The following is a 20202-nucleotide window of genomic DNA, read 5'->3' as shown; positions in this document are numbered from 1 at the left end:
GTAATATGCAAGGCACTGTGGATTCTTGCTTGGAACATCCCCTTCAAATAAGTATTAAACATGTTTGGCACTCACAGGCGTTTTATTGCCGTAGGAAATGAACAATCTGTACGTAACATTCAACTAATACTTAGGAAAGCTGCCATGAACGGCAATAACACCAGCAGCTCGTAGAACACGGAGTTCTATCACAAATACACAGCTGGGGTGGCCACCAGTAAGTGCAGATCTGAACGACATCTAAAACATGTGGGGGCTGATCAAGAAGCAATTTGCGGCACGGGATCTCCGCACGGCTAGAGCTGATCAACTGTGGATAGCCGCAAAACAAGGAACGCAGACTCTTTGTGCTCTCCCCGACGTTGTGTCATCACTGTATGATTCGATGCCGCGCCGAGCTGCTGGCGTAATTGCCGTTAATGACACCGTGACTAAGTATTAGTTGATTGTTACGTTCAGATTGCTTATTTCTCACGGCAATCAAGAACCTGTGAGTGCCAAACATTTTTAATACTTATTTGAAGGGAGTGTTCGAAGCGAGGATCCACAGTGCTTTGCATTTTACGCCTCGATGTATTCGTCTGTACGTAATGATTCGGGAGTCGAGTGGAAGCCGCGCGCGCCTTCCAACAGCATGCCGATACAGGCACGGCATCGATGCGCAACCGTCAAGCCGCTCTGAAAACGGAGGAGGAGGGAAGCAGTCGGCCTACTTTCCCTTCAGACACTTGAGGCGCTTTTCGATGCGCGATCCCCTTCGCCGCGACCGTCATCAGCAGAGCAACCGAACGGTGCACTAGAAATTTATCAAACATGATAAGCACCCGCGTGAGAGCGAGGGTGAAGTTTGTCGTCACTCGGGGAACTCTCGAAGCGGGCGCGCGGCGCTAAAGCCCCTTGATAATTCGAAAGTAGCGACACTCTCCTCCCCGTGACGCTTTCCTCCTTGATTCTCCTCGCCCGCCGACCGTGCGCGCTGCGCACTGCACGCTTTCTTTCCTGGGCTCCCGCGGACGGGCCGTAGCATTCTATGGAGGTGTGTTATTTTGGGCCAGTTGCACGCCCCAGTCGTGTTGAAATTTTGAGAAAGGCTGTTAACAGCTTCGATAATGCTGAAGGCAACATTTATGAGGAGGTTGTTTTTTTTTCTAAAGCCTTATGAACGGGGTAGAAGGAGCTTTGAGGCGAGTTCTGTGCTCCAGACAATTTTTCTGCCGTTTGATGCTTTACTTTGTGCGTCTGATCCAGTATTGCTTGTAGCACATCCCTCTGCGTGTGGCTTATGAAGCGAAAGCCTTAGATTTGTTTCAAGGCCGCGTTGTGAGGCATAGAAAACATCACGTGACACAAGGAATTCCGGAAGTGAACCAAAGTATGTGCAGCCATGCATAAGACATGATTGCTTATTAGCGAAACTAATTAAGGATTGATTAGTGATTGAATTAAAATGGTTTAAGGTGTACCAAGGCGGATTAATGTGTATCAAGGAGAATTCAGATGGATTAAGGTCGATGAAGGTCGATTAGAGTGGATTAAGGTGCATTAAAGAGTATTAGGGTGGATTAATGTGGATGAAGGAGTATTATGGTGGATTAAGGTCGGTGAAGGAAGATAGGTGGATCAGGGCGGATTATGATGAAATACATTGCAGTGCTAAACATTTTTGCCTGCAAAATATTCTCTGCATTACTACATCATGACCACAACCATGACTGATTGCTCAACCTTTGTAATCAAGGCGCATTGATGCAATGATTTCGGCTCGCGTTAAATGAATGGAAAAAGTTTCTCTGCAGAAAAATACTGCAGAAAGGTGGTTTTAAAACATTCGCTATTAAAGCGAAGATTTCCGGCCACCGCCTAGATGTGGATATCAACAGTAAGCGTGCGCGATCCTGTGAACACCCCCTACATATTGCCTGTATCCGAGAGAAGACCAAATATTAATCATCGCCCACTCGTGCGTGTGGGCAAGTGCAGTTCAACGCGAATTCCAAAAATCCAAGGTGTTGTTAGGTATCGCCTAAGAGGCGCGAATGCGAAAGCCTTGTAAAGCCTACTGTAGTTCTTAGTCCATCTCAATCAAGGTTAATCCTTCTTAATCTACTCTAATACACCTTCATCTTCCTTAATCCAGCCTAATTGGTCCTAATTCTCCTTCATAAATCCGAATTCACGTTATTCCACCCTAGTCTAACTTAATCCGTCTCCATCCACCCTAAACCTCCTTAATACGTTTTAATTCTTGTTCATGCAGCTTATTCATCCGTTATACCCCTTAAGCCACCTTAATCACCTTTATGCACCCTAACGTTTCCTAATTCAGCCTAATCGGTCTTATTACTCCTTTATTAACCCTAATTCACCTTAATTCATCCTAATCTACCTTAATCTCCTTTTATCCCCTTCATCCACTTTAATCTTCCCTAATCCTCCCTAATACAACTTAATCCTGGTTCAAGCACTTTAATTCACCTTAATGCTCCTTCACCCTAATACACCTTAATACACCCTAATCCGGATTAATTTATTCAATAATGAATACTTAACTTCGCTAATCATTAATCTCTTTACACGGCTAGACATGCTTTGGGTCGTTTCTGGCCTTCCTGGGTCACGTGATATTTTCTGTTCGCAACCCGGCCTTGAAACAGATCTAAAGGATTTCGCCTTAAAACTTAACACATTGTGGACTAGCTAGCGGTCATCACCTGCAATACCACGCGTATACTCGCTACTAATATTTTCAGCGCCTGCATTCATTGTATGACTGACGCACACATCGACGTAAGCTGAAATAATAGCTCCTCTAAAGCACGCTATTTCAGTTTTCAGTGAAATAGGCAACGGATCCTAAAAATCGCGAAAAGTTTGATCTTCGCATATAAAGTTTGAAATCGCGAAAAGTTTGATCTTCGCATATAAATGTTCACAGCGGAAATCAGAATCTATAGGGCTGCATTTCAGGCTGAATAACAACAGGTGGCGATGAGCTAGGTGATGGAGTCCCAGCAAAATATTAAGCATACTGGGGACAGCCCTATTTTTATGCAACGTACAAATTGCCGCAGCAAAGACGCTGGTGAGGAGGCCAGAAGAACTGAAAAAAAAAATGTAGCATTAGAGATGCTTTGATACGAGCAATAAGAAATACACCTCACCTCGCAAACAACAGTGTTTTTTGTCGTAACAAAGTTCTTCTCGCCAATGTTGTGCAGCCGCTGCTTCCTGCGCAAGCCGTCACGCTTTTCTTCTGGCATCATTAAAACTGCATAACCACCTTCAGGCTTCTTGCTGAAGTTATATGCGCAACAACACGGCATAGCGCTAGCCCTAAGGGCAGGAAGCACAGCGCGCAACGTTCGCTACGCCGAGCTACAGGGCCGAGCCAGCGGAGCAGAGGAGAAAAATGGCGCAGGCGGAAAAAAAAACAAGCAAAACACAAGATCCGTGCGTTTCCAAGGGCAACAGCAGGGAGAAAACCATCGGAAAGAAAAAAAGCGTCGTATAGAAAAGCGGGCACAAGACCGCTTCACGCGGGAGGCGGGGAGGGGCGGGACGCACAGGGAGTGAGGAGGAAGCGGGCAGGTTGCGCGGCGGCCGCATAGTTCAAAGAGTGGCGGTACTTTCAAATTATCAAGTGCTAAGGGATTTATTAGCAACGGGCGCGAACGGGTAGCCGTCACAAGCGTTCGGCGAAAGACAGCAACCACGAGCTCATGCCGGTACCGATGGTGCTGTGGCGCAGGCAGGCTACTCTTCTTCGTTACAATCGCCCTCCGCAGAAAAAGGCGCCATCCTGGCGGCTTAAGGCGAAGAGACTACTATTGGGTCGTAGTGCGGCTTAATGCGAGAGACGTGGACAAGTTCGCGGCCGCGATGGCGTAGGTCCGTCGATGGCGTGAGGGGCTGTACGATGTAATTGACGGAGGACGTTTGCTCCAGAACGCGGTAGGGTCCTAGGTACTTTGCAACAAGTTTTGAGGAGGGGCCAGGTGCAGTAGCGGGTACCCGAAGCCACACGAGAGAGCCAGGCAAAAAATTATCGACGATTACGTTACTTCCTAATGCGAAATTTGAGCGCAGCAAATAAGCTGTTTCACCTTTTCGATAGATTGAGGCAAAGAAATCGAGCAACACATGTATGCGCTATCACAGAATTTTTTTTTTTTCACACGTATTCCTTTAACAAAGACTCCACTAACAGTTCTTGACAGTCATGAAGGAAGCTTTGTGGTCGGAGAAATAGACTGATATATGTTCGACTTGGTACACCAATGCTTGATTCTCAAAGACGAGATCTATACAAGTGCCTCGCGAGGTTGTCACAGCCGTGGGACGCGTTACGAGCGAGAGGAACGGGATGTTCTCCCGCATAAGTGTTAGGAAATTGCTGTTTGTCTTTATGTCAACATTAAAGTCCCCCACTACTAACATCGGTGTGGATCGATGGACGGTTAATGCGAGTTGCAGGAAGTGCACGACGTCTTTCGTGAGTGCGGTAGGGGCGAAGTAGGCAGCTACTACCAGCAAGATAATTCCGCAGTGGCGAACGGCAGCGGCAATTTCGGCTCGGGCGGTGCACATATACAGATCCGCCGCCACCGATCTGGCTCTCTGATTGCCACCGCACAGGGCGAACGGCAGCGGCAATTTCGGCTCGGGCGGTGCACATATACACATCCGCCGCCACCGATCTGGCTCTCTGATTGCCGCCGCACAGGGGTTGCATTGGAGGAGGAGCGAAGAAAGGAATTAAGTTCGAGCCGGCGCTTTGACAACCGGAGACTCGCAGGAAGAGGGGGGAGGGGGGCGGCGTGTACACCCAGCGGCAAACGATGGGGGCAGAAGCGCGCGCAGCAAGCGGACAACACGATAAAGGGAGGAGGGAAGAGATAGCAGCGACTGACTGATGCCGCTGACGCCGATAGTGAGTCAACCCCAGCTGCGGAGTTGGTTTCAGGGACAACGCCGCCGATGCCGACACAAACAATATGATACCCTCGCTTCCGCAGCGCTAAGAACCAGGTCTAGCCGTGGGAAGGTGGTCACGTATTCGTCGACGTGCCGGGGCCTACGTGAAATAACCGGCGCGTCGGCAACTGAAGAGCACCCTATCCGCCACACAAGAACAGGGGGGGGGGGACCCTTTCCTCCTCTTTCTGCATGGCGGCGACGGTGTTCTATGCAGTCACGTTATCTTGACTCTCTAGCGGCGTCAGCGGCATCCAGCGGTATCAGTCGGTCGCTGCTAGCGCTGGGGGGATGAAAGGGGGGCGGAGCTGGTTACGAGGCCGACGACAACGCCGACGACGACGCGAAACCCAGGAACGGACGCCAAAGAGCTGCGCTCTAAAAAGTTGGTGCAGAACGGCCGGCAGGTTGACGGGAGTGCTGCTGCCACTGGTCCTCGGTGGAAAAAGAGCGGGCAAGCTGGCGGCATTCCTCGGCATGACGAGCAGCTTCAGATAGCGGAGTACTTTGGGAGGCGTCAGGTGTATATGACAGAATGGTATCGAGAGTAGTAGAAGGTTCTCGTCCGTATAGGAGAAAGTAAGGGGAAAAACCAGTAGTTGCTTGGGCCGCAGTATTGTATGCATACGTCACGAAAGGGAGAACTTGGTCCCAGTTTGAATGATCAGAGGCGACGTACATGGAGAGCATATCGCCAAGAGTACGGTTGAAGCGCTCGGTCATGCCGTTAGTTTGCGGATGGTACGCTGTACTGGTGCGGTGAACGATTCGGCATTCGTCGAGTAGCGCCTTCAAAGCATCGGAAAGAAAGGCGCGGCCTCTAGCGCTCAGAAGTTCGCGAAGGACACCGTGGCGAAGAATGAAATGTCGTAACAGAAACGATGCAACGTCGCGGGCGGTGGCAGTCGGCAGAGCAGCTGTTTCAGCATAGCGGGTCAAGTGATCCACTGCAACAATAATCCAGCGGTTGCCTGTTGGAGTGGAGGGTAGCGGTCCGTATATGTCTATACCAACACGATCAAAGGGCCGACTAGGGCAGGGGAGGGTTTGTGACGGCTAGACTTGTCCGGGAGGTAATTTTCGGCGTTGGCACTGAGCACAGGAGCGAATGAACTTTCTGACGTAGTTATACATACCGCGCCAATAAAATCGGATGCGTAGTCGAGCATAGGCCTTGAAGAGGCCGGCATGTGCGCACTGAGGGTCTGCGTGGAAAGCGTCGCAGATAAGGTCACGGAGATGGCGGGGTATCACGAGAAGCCACTTGCGACCGTCAGAGAGGTAATTACGACGATAAAGAAGGCCGTCGCGAATGCAGAAGTGGGTAGCCTGGCGGCGAAGAGCGCGAGATGGTGAAGAGGTGGATGGATCAGAAAGGATGCTGATGAGAGCACTGATCCAGGGATCCTTGCGCTGCTCCGACGGCATGTTCCGTAGTGCATGAGATGGAACTGTGGGCTCAAGGGCGGATAGGCAAGCGCAGTCAGCGGAGACCGGTGAGCGAGAAAGGGCGTCAGCGTCCGTGTGTTTGCGGCAGGAACGGTAGAGAACGCGGATGTCGTACCCCTGTAGCTTAAGGGCCCAGCGAGCAAGTCAGCCGAATGGGTCGTTAAGGGTAGACAGCCAACAAAGGGCGTGATGGTCAGTGACGACATCGAAAGGGTGACCATACAAATAAGGACGGAATTTTCCAAGGGCCCAAATAATGGCTAAACACTCTTTCTCTGTAACAGAGTAATTAGCCTCGGCCTTTGTCAGAGTCCGGCTCGCGTAGGCAACGACATATTCATCAAACCCCGCTTTTCGTTGCGCGAGTACGGCGCCAAGTCCGACGCCGCTGGCATCGGTGTGGACCTCTGTGGGTGCTGCAGGATCGAAGTGGCGGAGGATAGGTGGCGAGGTTAGCAGGCGGCGTAATTTCGTGAAGGCGTCATCACAGGCGGGCGACCAAGCGAAAGTTCTTTGTCGCCATTTAGAAGCGCTGTCAGGGGTGCACTTATGGAAGCGAAATTTCGAATGAAACGTCGGAAGTATGAGCATAAACCAAGGAAACTTTGAAGCTCCTTTAACTTCTTTGGTTGCGGAAAGTCGGTGACAGCGCGGAGCTTGGCTGGATCCGGAAGGACGCCGTCTCGTGATACAACATGGCCAAGAATAGTGAGCTTTCGGGCGCCGAAACGACATTTTTTTTAAGTTAAGTTGAAGTCCCGCGTCAGTAAGGCATTTCAGAACTTGCTCGAGACGGCTGAGATGGGTTCGGAAATCAGCGGAAAAGACAACTACGTCATCCAGGTAGCATAAACATGTGTTCCATTTGAGGCCGCGTAAAATATTATCCATCATTCTCTCAAAAGTGGCTGGAGCGTTGCACAGGCCGAAAGGCATTACGATGAATTCGTACAATCCGTCAGGTGTTACAAATGCTGTTTTAGGTCGATCAGATGGTGCCAAGGGGACTTGCCAGTATCCGGAACGTAAATCCAGCGAAGAAAAGAACTCAGCTCCCTGCAAACAGTCGAGGGCGTCGTCGATGCGCGGTAACGGGTAAACGTCCTTGCGCGTTATCTTGTTCAGACGTCGGTAGTCGACGCAGAATCGAATAGAGCCATCCTTTTTCTTAACGAGGACGACCGGTGATGCCCAGGGACTGTTGGAAGGCTGCACAACGCCACGCTTGAGCATGTCAGCAACCTGGTGGTCAATGACACGGCGCTCAGAGGCGGATACTCGGTAAGGGCGCTGCCGTAAAGGTGCATGACTGCCGGTATCTATCTGGTGAAAAACGGTCGATGTGCGGCCCAAACCGGAAGCATGGCTATCGAAAGAAGCGCTGAGCCTTTGCAGGAGAGCAGTAAGCTGGCTTCGTTCTGAAGATGACTTGCCAAAGCGTCGAGGAGTGACTGATCAACCGCAGAGCCACAAGTAAGTGCGCCAAGGCCCGCCGAAGTAGAAACGGCAGGAGCATCAAAGATGCAAAAGGTGTCGACCGGTTGAACAAGGCCTAGGCATTCACCATGAAATAAAGCTAAAGGGCAGGCTGTGTGATTGTCGACGACCATTTTCGTGACGCCATTGCGAAGAGTAAGGAGAGCAAAGGGCAGCGGAGAACATCGGCGGCGAATGAACAGCTCAGAGGGCGTAAAGAGAACAGTGGCATCAGAAATAGCGGCGCACGACACAGGCACAAGCAGGGAAGAGCTTGGAGGGACGGAATTGTCTTCGTAAACAAACAGTTTAACACTGGAAGGGTCGTTTTCGGTAGTCTCGACGTCGGGAAGTGCAGAAAGTTCGAGTTCGGCGTGACAACAGTCAATAACGGCGTTATTATTTGCAAGGAAGTCGCAGCCTAATATGATGTCATGGGAACACGTGGGCAGCACGACGAATTCGACGGTATACAGTAGACCTTGAATGAAGACGCGAGCAGTACAGGCAGCGAGAGGCGTTATATTTTGAGCGTTCGCGGTTCGAAGGGAGAAGTCGGAGAGGGGCGTCAAAACCTTTCGTAGTGTGCGGCAGAGTTCGGCGGAAATTACGGATACGGCGGCTCCTGTAACTACAAGTGCCAGGACGGCGATTCCTTCGACAGAGACATCAATTACGTTGGCTGGAGAGGGACGAGGACTTGGGCATTGCGACGTGTACGCAGTCCGTGCCTCGGAAACTGCGGCCATCAGTTTACCTGCTCGGTGGACACGGGACGTCGCCGCATCGGAGAAAGCGAGCGACGGCGGGGAGATGGTGAGCGGCGAGTAGAGGCGGTTGGGCGGTGAGGGGAAAAGGAAGAGGTAGGAAGGCTGGAAGGTGAAGAGGAAAACGGAGCGGGCAAAGGTGGCGCTCGCCGGATGTTCTGAAGAGGACGCATGCCACGACGACAATGGCGCCCCACGTGACCAGCACCACCACAAGCAAAACATATTGGGCGGTCATCGAAGGTGCGCCACTGGTGTGGGTAAGGTCCGAGTCGCGGTTGAGGATTAGGAAAATGCCGTCGGTCGTGAAGCGGCATAGATGGCGGCAAAAATGTCGGTGGTCGATGCATAGAGGGCGGCAGGGGCGTTTGTGGACGAGGTCGGGAAACTGCTTCAGCGTAAGTGAGAGGAGCCGTGACTGGTGTCTGCTCAACGGCTGGAGGAACGGCTTGAGATACTTGTTCTTGAATGAAGTCGCGGATCGTAGGATGCAAAGCAGGTGGTGGTTCCTGGACAGAAGATATCAAAGATAGCTGGCGGGCGACCTCTGCACGAACGAATTCCTGGATTTTTACGAAGAGAGCAGCAAGGTTGTCGTCGACTCCAAGGCTTGATAGAGAGTCGGCGGGCGGGGTGGGACGTCGGGTGTGAAGCCGTTGCCTGCGCAACTCGTCGTAACTCTGGCACAATTCTATCACTTCAGCGACAGTGTGAGGACTCTTCGATAATAACATTTGAAATGCGTCGTCCTGAATACCCTTCATAATATGTTTGATATTCTCCTCCTCTGACATCGACGCATTCACCCGTTTGCAAAGGTCGACAATGTCCTCAATGTAGCTCGTGAAGTTTTCTCCGGCCTCTTGGGATCGTGTGCGCAAACGTTGTTCTGCACGAAGCTTTCTTACTGCAGGCCGACCGAAAACTTGGGTAAAGTTGGTCTTGAAGACCAACCACGAAGTGAGGTCGGCTTCATGGTTTAGAAACCATAGTTTCGCAACGTCCGTAAGATAAAAGGTGACTTTTCTCAACGTGGTAACGTCGTCCCACTGGTTATGGGCACTCACTCGCTCATAAGACGAGATCCAATCTTCAACGTCTTTGTCATCTGTGCCGGAGAAGATAGGGGGATCTCGCTGACGCAAGGCACCGGCACAAACCAATGTGGCCGGCGCCGTTGGAGGAGCTGGAGGAGTGCGTGCGTCGTCGGGCATGATGGGGGGCAGAGTGCGACTCCGAAGTTCCAGGGTGGTCGAAACCCAGCACGTCCACCACTTGCTAAGAGATTTATTAGCAACGGGAGCGAACGGGTAGCCGTCACAAGCATCCGGCGAAAGACAGCAACCACGAGCTCATGCCGGTAGCGATGGTGCTGTGGCGCAGGCAGGCTACTCTTCTTCGTTACACAAGGAACTTTACGCGGTACAAGATAGCAGCATCGCGTAGTGGCTCCGCAGCTGCTCCCGCGTCCAGAGCCGCGGTCTCTCCACTTTTTTCTCACGACTGTGCATATTCCTTGGTATTCAGAATACATACAAGCTGCGCTTGTCTGTGACGCAAGGATGGCGGCGGCGCAATGTAGGCAAAATGAGCACAACGAGAACGGAAAAATCGGGTTCGAAAAGAATTGTTTCAACCGATGCTTCACGGCTTGAACAGAGCCACGCGCTACATTGCACTACAGCATTAGTAGAACACACAGCACAAGCGGGCTCAGCTTCAGCAGACCGCGATAAGAGCGATCGCAATGGCCGCATCGGCTACAAGAATTACCGTATCCCCCGATTTCAGTAGAGGCGCCAAATAATCGCTATTATTTTGGTGCATATGAACTGCCTGCGTAACGCGATCACTACTACAGCATCAAGGAATCATGGCAGGGATCACGATCAAGGAACTTTGTACAAAGAAGCGTCATTTCTGCAAAAACACCAGTTGGGAGATCAGCTACGTGGTATATTTTAACCATGGCGTGGTGCTTCGCGTTCTCAAGAAAACAATTCGAACGCAATATCTGACTTATTGGTGTTTATGCTGACGTTATCTTGCTTAACAGCCCACCTGGCAGATATCGTGTTGCAAACACCCGCCTCCCCGCCCCCTTTATTTATGTCAAGCGGTCGGCTTATGTAGGCTTTCGGGCACAAGTCACCGTAATAAACGCACGGATCAACTGCATTCGCTTCAAATCCGCAATGCCGCGAAATGGGCAGCAAGTCTGTAAGGAGGAGGAGGATGAAATAAAGAGAGAAGGCAGGGATGCTAGCAAGAAATGCATCTGGTCGGTTACCATACACTAGGGGACGGGGGAGAGCGAATAGAAAGATTGGATAAAGGGAGGGGAGAGGGAGCAAGTCTGTAAAAGTTCAGATAGAGCAACGTAGCTTTTGCTGACCGATATAGACCGTTTCATCGGGCGAGGAGGATAGGGCGCGCGGAGAGCCTTTCCTCCTCTCTGGCTTGGGCGATCCGGCGCGGCGCTGCTTGAAAGTATTGTTGTCGCGTGCTGCGGAACAATTTCGAGATGTTTTAGATCTTACTTTGTGAAATTTACGCCATGTTCGTTCATATAAGGTCGTCAGGAAAGCCTTTCGGTGCATCGGTAACTACTGTAGGCAGAAATATGTCTTGGGGCGCAAAAATGTGACTCTCATAATCAGCCACGGTGTACGCGCATTATCAGTCGCGGTGCGTGTACGTGTTGTTTACTATTTTGCTTATATCGATTTTATTACAACAAAGAAAACCGGAATACTTTGTTTAGCGCAAAACGACAAACACAAGAAAGACGACAGGACAGGACTTGTGTTTGTCGTTTTGCGCTAAACAAAGTATTCATGGATTCGCACCAACTAGCCCACCAACGCATTGTGCTGAAAGAAAACCGGCGTCTCTGCATTACAAGCATTAAACAGTAAATCAGCTCACTGTCTGATCGATTCGCGTGGGGAGTAAAACATAAAGCATAAAAGCGCATGCTCGTGCACGACCAACGTAAGGCAACCACGAAAAATCTGAGCGGCAGGCGCTATCAAATATTTGGGATACACTGGCATCGTTCTCACGCATGTCAAGTCTAGTATGCTTGAAATTACCATATGTCTACGCTAGCCTTGCTGCATGAGGCCCATGGCGCTGCTCAAGACAGCGATCACTGCGCTTGGTGAGCCAGCACGATACATATATAAGCCGTGTGCTTCGGCATTGCCTTTTTGGCCTGTATACAGCCATAATATATGAAAGGGTTCGCATAAAAAAGAATGCGATGGCTATTTTTGAGCGCCAAATTTCCGTAATACGTGTGAGTGCGTCGTAGAGAACTGAACGAACACAACCGAAAAAGAAATTCGGTTATCATCCTCTTACTCTAAAAAGCAAGAGAAAATGGACTAACGCCGCACAACCTTTTTAAATATATAATCGCTGATGCCGCATGCTTGGACCATGCGCTATATAGAACAAAGATATCTGTAATCCAGCACCTACTACTGCTTAGGACGCTTGCGCAGTTCGTAAACGGTCGCTTTGCTGGACAAGCTTAATTCAGATGGTAAGGTATGCTGCTATTACTAGCCAAAACAATTTTATTCATGGGTGGAAACTTCATCCATCCAACCAAGTAGTCACGCAATGTAACCTGCAGTGAACAGTTTGAACGCTTGTCAAAGTATAACAGCGCAGCTCCTATTACGCTGTTACGATCGTCGCGTATGTTTCATGCCTCCTAAACCGCAGCTTAGAAATAGAGGATACTACTGCAATAGGTCACATTAGTGATTGGAGCATTCGGAAATACACAATTGATCTCCGAGGCTGATTGTAGGCTCAAATATGCGCGCACACATCGTGCTGCGTGTTCCGTCCACCTCAACGACAGCAGAATTCCGGCCATGACGCCTTAAACCACTTCAGCACGTCTCACAGAACCGTTTACCACGTAGAAGACGCCCGTCATACTAAACAGACCGCACGACCGCGAAAACAAATGCCAGAACCTACCGCCGAGCGTATACCTGCCATGCCAATGACCGCTTTCACCCAAGCCAGTATGGCGCTGCTCATAGGCGGCGCCACTGCGTTCACAATATGGCGGCGCCTACGAAAAAACGGTCTATAATTATTGCTGTTTTGCTTTCCTCAAACTCTACTCTGATGTGGTGTGGTCTGTCATAACCAGGGTAAAATACGGAGTACCCTTACTAGCCCATCTTCCTTCTTTAATGTAGCGTGCAGGCCAAATAGAACTTAGAGGAGTCGACTAGATATGTGCCGTATTGCCTCTTTTTTCTTATGTCCTGTCAGTTAATTAGATTGTACGTTACAGCAAATTGTAACGAACTAGTTGAGAGGAAGCCATTGTTGACTCCCCCTTTTGCCCCATGTTGAGTTTTTTTTTTCCTTTACTAAGTAATCGTGCTGCATGCGGCGCAGTGGCACCTGGGATACAAGAGCCTCGAGTACACTCCCACATGGCGTGGCTTCGACTCCTTCTTCGGCTACTACAACGGTCATGAATTTTATTATAATCACACCATCGAAGATGTGAGTAGCCACTGGAGTTCCTGTCCAACTAAGATTAAAGGGACACTAAAGGCAAATACTAAGTCGACGTTTACTATTAAAATTCCATTGCAAAACTCTCACAGAGCTTGTTTCGTGCCTGGAAAAGGCGTAGTTTACTAGAAAATTGTTTCTGAAGGCTCCGCATATCTTTAGCGTAATTCAAATCGCCCGCCCCCGAGCACAGAGTGGTGACGTGGCATACGTCATCAGCACCCTTCACTGCCGTCAGTGCATTAAACGGCGCTAGACCTACGGCGCTATGGTTTTCTGCGCAAGACGTAAACGCTCGGCTATGGAGAAATCGAGCCAAGACACAGCTTTGGATTCGCCGCTGCAGCGGCTCTTTCTCAAGAGGTGTGGACCGTTCGGGAATCGCGTAACATCACATAGACATGGCATTCTCTGGTACTTGCAGTTTGTGTGAGTTTCGCGAGCCAGCAAAACTAGCTTTGCACTATGTGATAACGAAACTATAGAAAGGCGGAAGTGCGGACAGCGAAACCTTTCGACCGACCGTGGCGTTGTCAAGGTAACATCAGTGAGTCAATAGCTGGGCAAGTAGCATTTTGTTTCGTCTTAAAGTGCAATAAAATTATCTTTTTTTCACGAGTGGTTGAATACTAGTGACAGAATTATAATGAGGCGTGCGTTTGTCATCGGGCTAGTATTTGATTGTTCCGGGGAAGCGTTTAATTGCGTTCTGCGTTTACCTCAATTTCTCGATTATAAAGGTCTGTTCGCGATTATATTGACGCCTTAGACGCTCTCGAGCACTAACCTATCGCTTTAGCATGACTTACGATTTGCCTGTATTGTCCCTTTTAGCTTCTTAAAGAGGAAGCTTTCGTTCGGGGTCTCCTATGTAAATACATAGGAAAGGAGAAGTTGTATTTTTCGGCAACCTTAATGCACTAAATTTAATTAGGTGTGTTGCATTTAAAAGGAAAAGTTATAATGTAGTGACTGCTGGAAGCGGATTTCTAATTTAGGCTATCGATGTATCATAAAAAATTTTGAGAATTGTGAGTTACGAGAAAAGGAAGCTATCAGGTTTACAATTCTGTAACTCATCAATAAAAATACCAGAAAACTGTAAAACCTTCTAATAGTATGTCGAAAGTGAAAGCATTGATTAACGTACAAAGCTTTTAAGGACACCACTAATATGTGAGCAAGCATTTTGCAAAAGCTTAGCAAACAGTGTTACATATTCACGAAAGATATAAACTAATAAATCAGTGTTTCTCCATTAGTGTTCTAACGAGAGAAGTTTACATAGCTACGATATCTGTTCTTGGTGGAGAGTTACAGATTTGTAAACTTCGTGCTTGAGTGCTTCAGTGGCTTCTTTTTTTCGAACTAGACGATTTTGGCAATTTTTCTGTACATATTCTGACATTAAATCAAAATTGCTTTCCAGCAGACTTAAAATTTGCATTTCTCTTGCAAATGCAACAAATTTTACTAAACACGGCGCAGCAGTCTTTCAGAAAAGCATTTCTTCGTTTTACATGTGTTTGAATAGGCAGCATCTTACTTGGCCCCGAGCTAGAACTTCCTCTTACATCCCTAAGCACTCCGCACCGCGGTGGTTCCCTTACAGCGTTTATTCATATAATCAATAAAATATGAGTGTGGTGTTTGTAGCCATCTTTTCTTAGCGACAGGTTTGACGATTACAACGTTGGCCCATGAAAGGAAATAAGTGTCATCGTTATTGAAGTAGCACGAAGAAAGCTTCGCAACTGAAAGAATTCGCTCTACTTTGGGAACCGAAACTGCAACCAGCGCTTTTACGAGCCGGTCGCTTTACCATATGAGATAAACAAAAGCCTATCAGGTCGACGAGTAAAGCCACATCAGACAACTGAACGCACTGGGGCACGAAATATGGCAATCGCTTGAGCAGAAATCCTGCACGTGGACAAGTTTCGTAAAAAAAGCTAATAGCTGAAGCCTTCTTTTTGTAGAACAAACAAAAAGAAGAAGGTGCGGTATTTCCTAATAGCTTTACTCAGCTCTCCGGCAGATGACAATTTCTCCCTTTCGTGAATCTTCCTTCACCTTGAGGATTTCCGCAGTACTCATTTGCCATATTCACAGTCCTTAGCTGCGCTTCGAGTTGTCCGCTAACTCAGCCTCACTCTTCAATTTGCTAACCATCTAGTCAGCTCAGATGGTAGAGCGACCTCCTCGGAAGGCGCTGGTCCCGAGTTCCCCCCCCTCCCCCCAAATACCCGGAGCAAGAATTTTTCTTCACTTTACGAGATTTCCTTCCGAGGATCCCCGTATGAGTTTCCTTTCTAACATCACGCTACGATCAGGCGGAGGACAATTATTCCGCTTCACAAAACTTCCTTCGCCTTGGGTAATTCCGCTTAACTGATTTTCCATAGAAGTTGACTGACTTGCGATACATTATGCAGCTGACAGCGCTGAGATCTTGTGCCATGCAGCACAAGTTGACTGAATGTCCACATCACACTTCGGTATCATCGCACAGCCATTCAGAGGGGTCATGCATGTTCGCATCCGGACCACGTCCCCGATCACCCAGCATTCGCAGTATTTTCACAGACACGGCTGTAACAGGCATCTTTGAAAATTGCTGACGTTTCTGCGACCGTAAAACGCATAGTTTTAGCGTGTCCAGTATTCCGGTATCGTTTGCGCGTTACCAGGTTGGTGGAGGCGTCAGCCTGAGCGGCCGGGTTGGTGGCGCTGCCTGCTGGCGCAGAGCTGAATCAGGACAACAGTACTAGTAAGTAGGTAAGAAAGGAAGGAATGAAGAAGCAATAGGACGGAAGACAGGGAGGTTATCCAGCTGTCAGATCGGCTGGCTACCCTGTGCTGGAGAAAGGAGGCAAGGGGAATAAAAAAAAATGATAGAAAAGAGATATTACAAAAAAAGTGAAGAAGTGCAAAAAAGAAAGAGCAAAAAGGAAAGGAGAATACGGGACATCGTAAAGTATGCTCTAAGACTAGTTCTCCGCAAGAAGCGCAACAACGGTTTCAAAGCTTTCTGTGCTGAGGACGGTCTCGGCCAGTGTCCCAGGACCCTTTCCTCCGACAAAGGGGCCTTTGTCAAGATTATCTAACACTCTTAAATGTTCTTTTCTGGGCGCACTGAAGCGGGACACTCACAGAGAAGGTGAGCGATTGTTTGCTCGCACCTGCAGTTATCGCACGTAGGCCACTTAATGTATGGCTGCTGGCCATTCCGATCCAAAATTAGCATTCGTGAAGGCCACGCCAAGCCACAAGCGGCACAAAAATGTATCCTCATCTCCCGATAGTCCTGACGGAAGACGTAGCCGTAGATTCGTATCCATGTTGTAGAGGCGGTCGTTGGTAAATTCCGTCGAGTTCCACTGTGCAAGAGGAAGTTCACGTGCGAGCGAACGAAGCCTTGTAGCTGCGTCTCCTCTGTATAACGGTACAGCTACACAGTGGAGGCCATCATGAACGATCGTGCGGACTTATCTGCATGGTTGTGTTTGTAAATACCGCAGTGGCCTGGTATCCGCTGATAAACTATGTATTTTTTTCTCTATTGCGTGGTGGTGAAGTCTTATGTCAGCGACTAATTGTGCATTCGGTCCACGACGAAATGACGACATAATGAGCTGGAGAGCGGCAATGGGGTCGGAGAAGGTTGGCGCTGTCTTTGACGGTTCTTCGCTTACGAATTCTAGAGCAGCGTGGAGGGTGGCGAGTTCTGCAGCCGTCGAGGATGTGAAATGCGACGTCTTGAATTTTATACTCACGGACTTCGCAGGAATAACCACTGCTCCTGCTGAGCTTGCATAAGAAACTGAATCATCCGTGCAAATATAAAGGCGCCCGCTGTATTTCTCATGCAAGAGAACTTGTGTGGCTTGTTGTAGGGCTAAAAATGACGACTGTTTTCTCTTTCGGATTCCAGGAATGGTTAGGAGGGCGTCGAGGCAATTTAGGCACCACACCGGTAATGGTGGTCTTACTGCAGTCGTGAAGTTCGAGGGAAGCACTGAACGATGTGAAGCAATAATATCGCTGAACGCAGATTGTGGCCTAGACGCAGGAGGTGAGGCGAGGTGGTGTGATTGAATCCAGGTGAAATGCCCGATGTGCATTCTTAAGGCATGGATGGAATGTATGCTGCATTAGAGTGATCAGGCGCGATGACGACTATTGCTGCTGAAGATGCGCATCTCGGAAGGCCAAGGCGTATTCTCAGTGCTTGAGCTTGAATTGACTGGATGATGTGTACGTTTGTTCTTCGGGTCCCACCCAGTACAGTAGGTAAGCTCTCTCAAGAAATAAAGGATCTAATAAGGCGACGACAATGTACAAAAGTGACTTACTGAAAAATCAGATTTATTCCGCTGAACTGTGAAAACTAATTAAGAAGAAGAAAATAAGGATTATTTCGAGAAATCGAGAAAACAAGAAAATCACCACAGCATGAATACAGTGAGAAAAAGCTTGCAATAGGGCAAGGCAAGATATATGCAATGAAACATGAGCAGGGAAATTTAATCATCAATTTCGATGATATAGTGAAAGCAGCAGACAAATTTTACGCTGACCTGTGCAGTACCAAGAGCAGCCACTCTACCTTCGTTGGAAGCAGTGATGAACAGTACGCAAAGGCTCCCTGTATAACTAGTGATGAAGTTAGTAGAGCCTTGCAAGTCATGCCCCGGGAAAAATCGGCAGGAGAAGATGGCACAGCACTCGACTTAATCAAAGATGGAGGATATATTATGGTTGAAAATCTTGCGGCATTTTATTTGCAATGCCTCACGACTTCAAGTGTACCAGAGAGCTGGAAGAATGCCAACATTATACTAATCCATCAGAAGTGAAATATTGAAGAATTTAATAATTATGTGCCCATTATCTTTCCCTCAGTGTTATACAAAATATTCACCAAGATCATTCTCGATAAAATCAACCGCCGTCTATGGCTTTCACAGATTATAAAAGGCATTTAATTTTGTAGAGATATCAATACTCATAGCGCCATTGAGTAATCAAGCAGTACACGAGGAAAATATCCACAAAGACTTCATAGTTAACTTGCTTCTCCACAAAAAAAGTTGAAAATTACCTATCCATAAAGGATCATGACAAATAGACCATACGCTTCCAATGCTATTCACAGCACGCTTAGAAGAAGTAGTCAAGCTCTTACACTGGGAAGACTTAGGAGTGAGGATCAACTGCAAGTATCTGAGAAACCTTCAGTTTGCAGATAATGTCCTGTTCAGCAGCTCTGGAGTGGAATTGCAACATGGTTGAGGACTTTAACGAGAAAGTGTAAACACCCGTGTACTTAGATTTAGGCGCACGTCAAAGAACCCCAGGTGTTCGAAATTTCCGGGGTCCTCCACTACGGCGTGCCTCATAATCAGAAAGTGGTTTGGGTACGTAAAACCCCATAATTTAATTTTTTTAACCGAGAAAGTGTAACAGTGGGGTTGAAGACGATTATGGAGAAGACAACGTTTAATATCCTGGCAAGGAAACAAGAATTCGTGATCGCCAGTTGGCCTCTAGAATGTGTACAGGAGTACATTTATCTAAATCATATAATCACACGGGACTCTGACCGTGCAAGCAAATTTGCAGAAGAATAAAAAACGGCAAAACTGATCTCACGATGACTGTCGACGGTAATGCGAACAGCAATCGAGCAATATAAAGACAAACCATATTCCTGAAGTCACTTTTCTTTAACACGCATAGTGTTTATTTGAAAACATTCATTGCTTCGCCTTCATGTCACATACTATGGCATTGTCCCTCCTTGCTTAGCACTCGCTTGCCAAGGTCGCCCATTAGCATCGAGGCACGACGACGACCGTTTGACGCCGACGCAGTCTCTACAAAATGGCGAGAAAGGAAGGATACTCATCGAATGGCAAGGACGTATAACATCGAGGCAAGACGACAATGAGGTGTAGATTCGTAAATTGTAACGATGAAATAATGTCGACGAGGTGACGGCGACGACATGAAGATGATGAGATAACGACAGCCAGGTAAAGAAGCGGGTGTGACGACGATGGCACGACCAAGACAGTGTGACGGCGACGGTATGGCAAAGAATGCATGATAGCGAATATGTGATGACGACGCAATGAGCACGATGGCGTGACAACGGCGGCATAATCACGATTTAATGACGACCGCATGCTTGCTATAGAATGACGAACAAGAAATGGCCTCGGTGAATCGACGAAAGTAGCCAGACAACGACCACACGACAAAAAGACGATGTGACTGAATTGATGAAGATGGCGAAACGAAAGCATGGCGATGATGGCATGCCGACAACAGTATGACGAGAGTCGGTGACCGAATTTACAGTGGTGACAATGGAACGACCGGGACGGCATGCGGACGACGATATGACAACGAATTAATGACGCCCGACTGTATGAAGATTATGCCGAGACGACGATGGCATGACAATGGCACGATGACAATGGGATTACGACGTGTGTATTATGACAGTGGCGTGGCAATGACTGCATCAGAGAAGCCTGTAAACGACGATGACATGACGAGAGTCGCATGATGAAGGTAGAGTGACGATGTTGGCACGACCACAATGGTATGACGAAAACCGAACGATAAGCAGGAAGGACGTAGATGGCATAACCAAAACGGCATGACGATGATGGATGATATAGGATGCATGATAGCATCTATGTGATGACGACGCACTGATCACGGTATTATAACATCAAAATGAAGACAGCGTGGTTACGATAGATTGACAAACAAAGGATGTCGATTGATTGACGAGAATATTATCACGACCATGGCATGGCCACAGTGGGATGATGGTACTGAAGCAATGACGAAGGTGAATGAGAGCGTGACGACGATGGCATGACAACAACGTTTGACGACGACAGCATAGCGATAGTCGTATGTCGAAGCGACAATGATGACGATGGAACGACCGCGACGGCATCCC

The 20202-nt window shown here is 48.3% G+C and overlaps 1 protein-coding gene across 1 annotated transcript in view; it reads left to right on the top strand.

The window, feature by feature from the left end:
- Positions 1 to 20202, top strand: part of LOC129385805 (arylsulfatase B-like) — an 86491-nt gene that overhangs the window by 21182 nt on the left and 45107 nt on the right. The window contains exon 5 of the mRNA XM_072289499.1: positions 13098 to 13208. Within this exon, the coding sequence (XP_072145600.1) occupies positions 13098 to 13208 (111 nt within the window). The remainder of the gene's footprint in view (positions 1 to 13097; positions 13209 to 20202) is intronic.

The sequence above is a fragment of the Dermacentor andersoni genome, chromosome 7, assembly GCF_023375885.2.
Source record: "Dermacentor andersoni chromosome 7, qqDerAnde1_hic_scaffold, whole genome shotgun sequence".
In the NCBI taxonomy this organism is placed as follows: domain Eukaryota; kingdom Metazoa; phylum Arthropoda; class Arachnida; order Ixodida; family Ixodidae; genus Dermacentor; species Dermacentor andersoni.
Note: the sequence above shows the minus strand (reverse complement) of the source record. Positions and strands in the feature narration are given on the sequence as shown.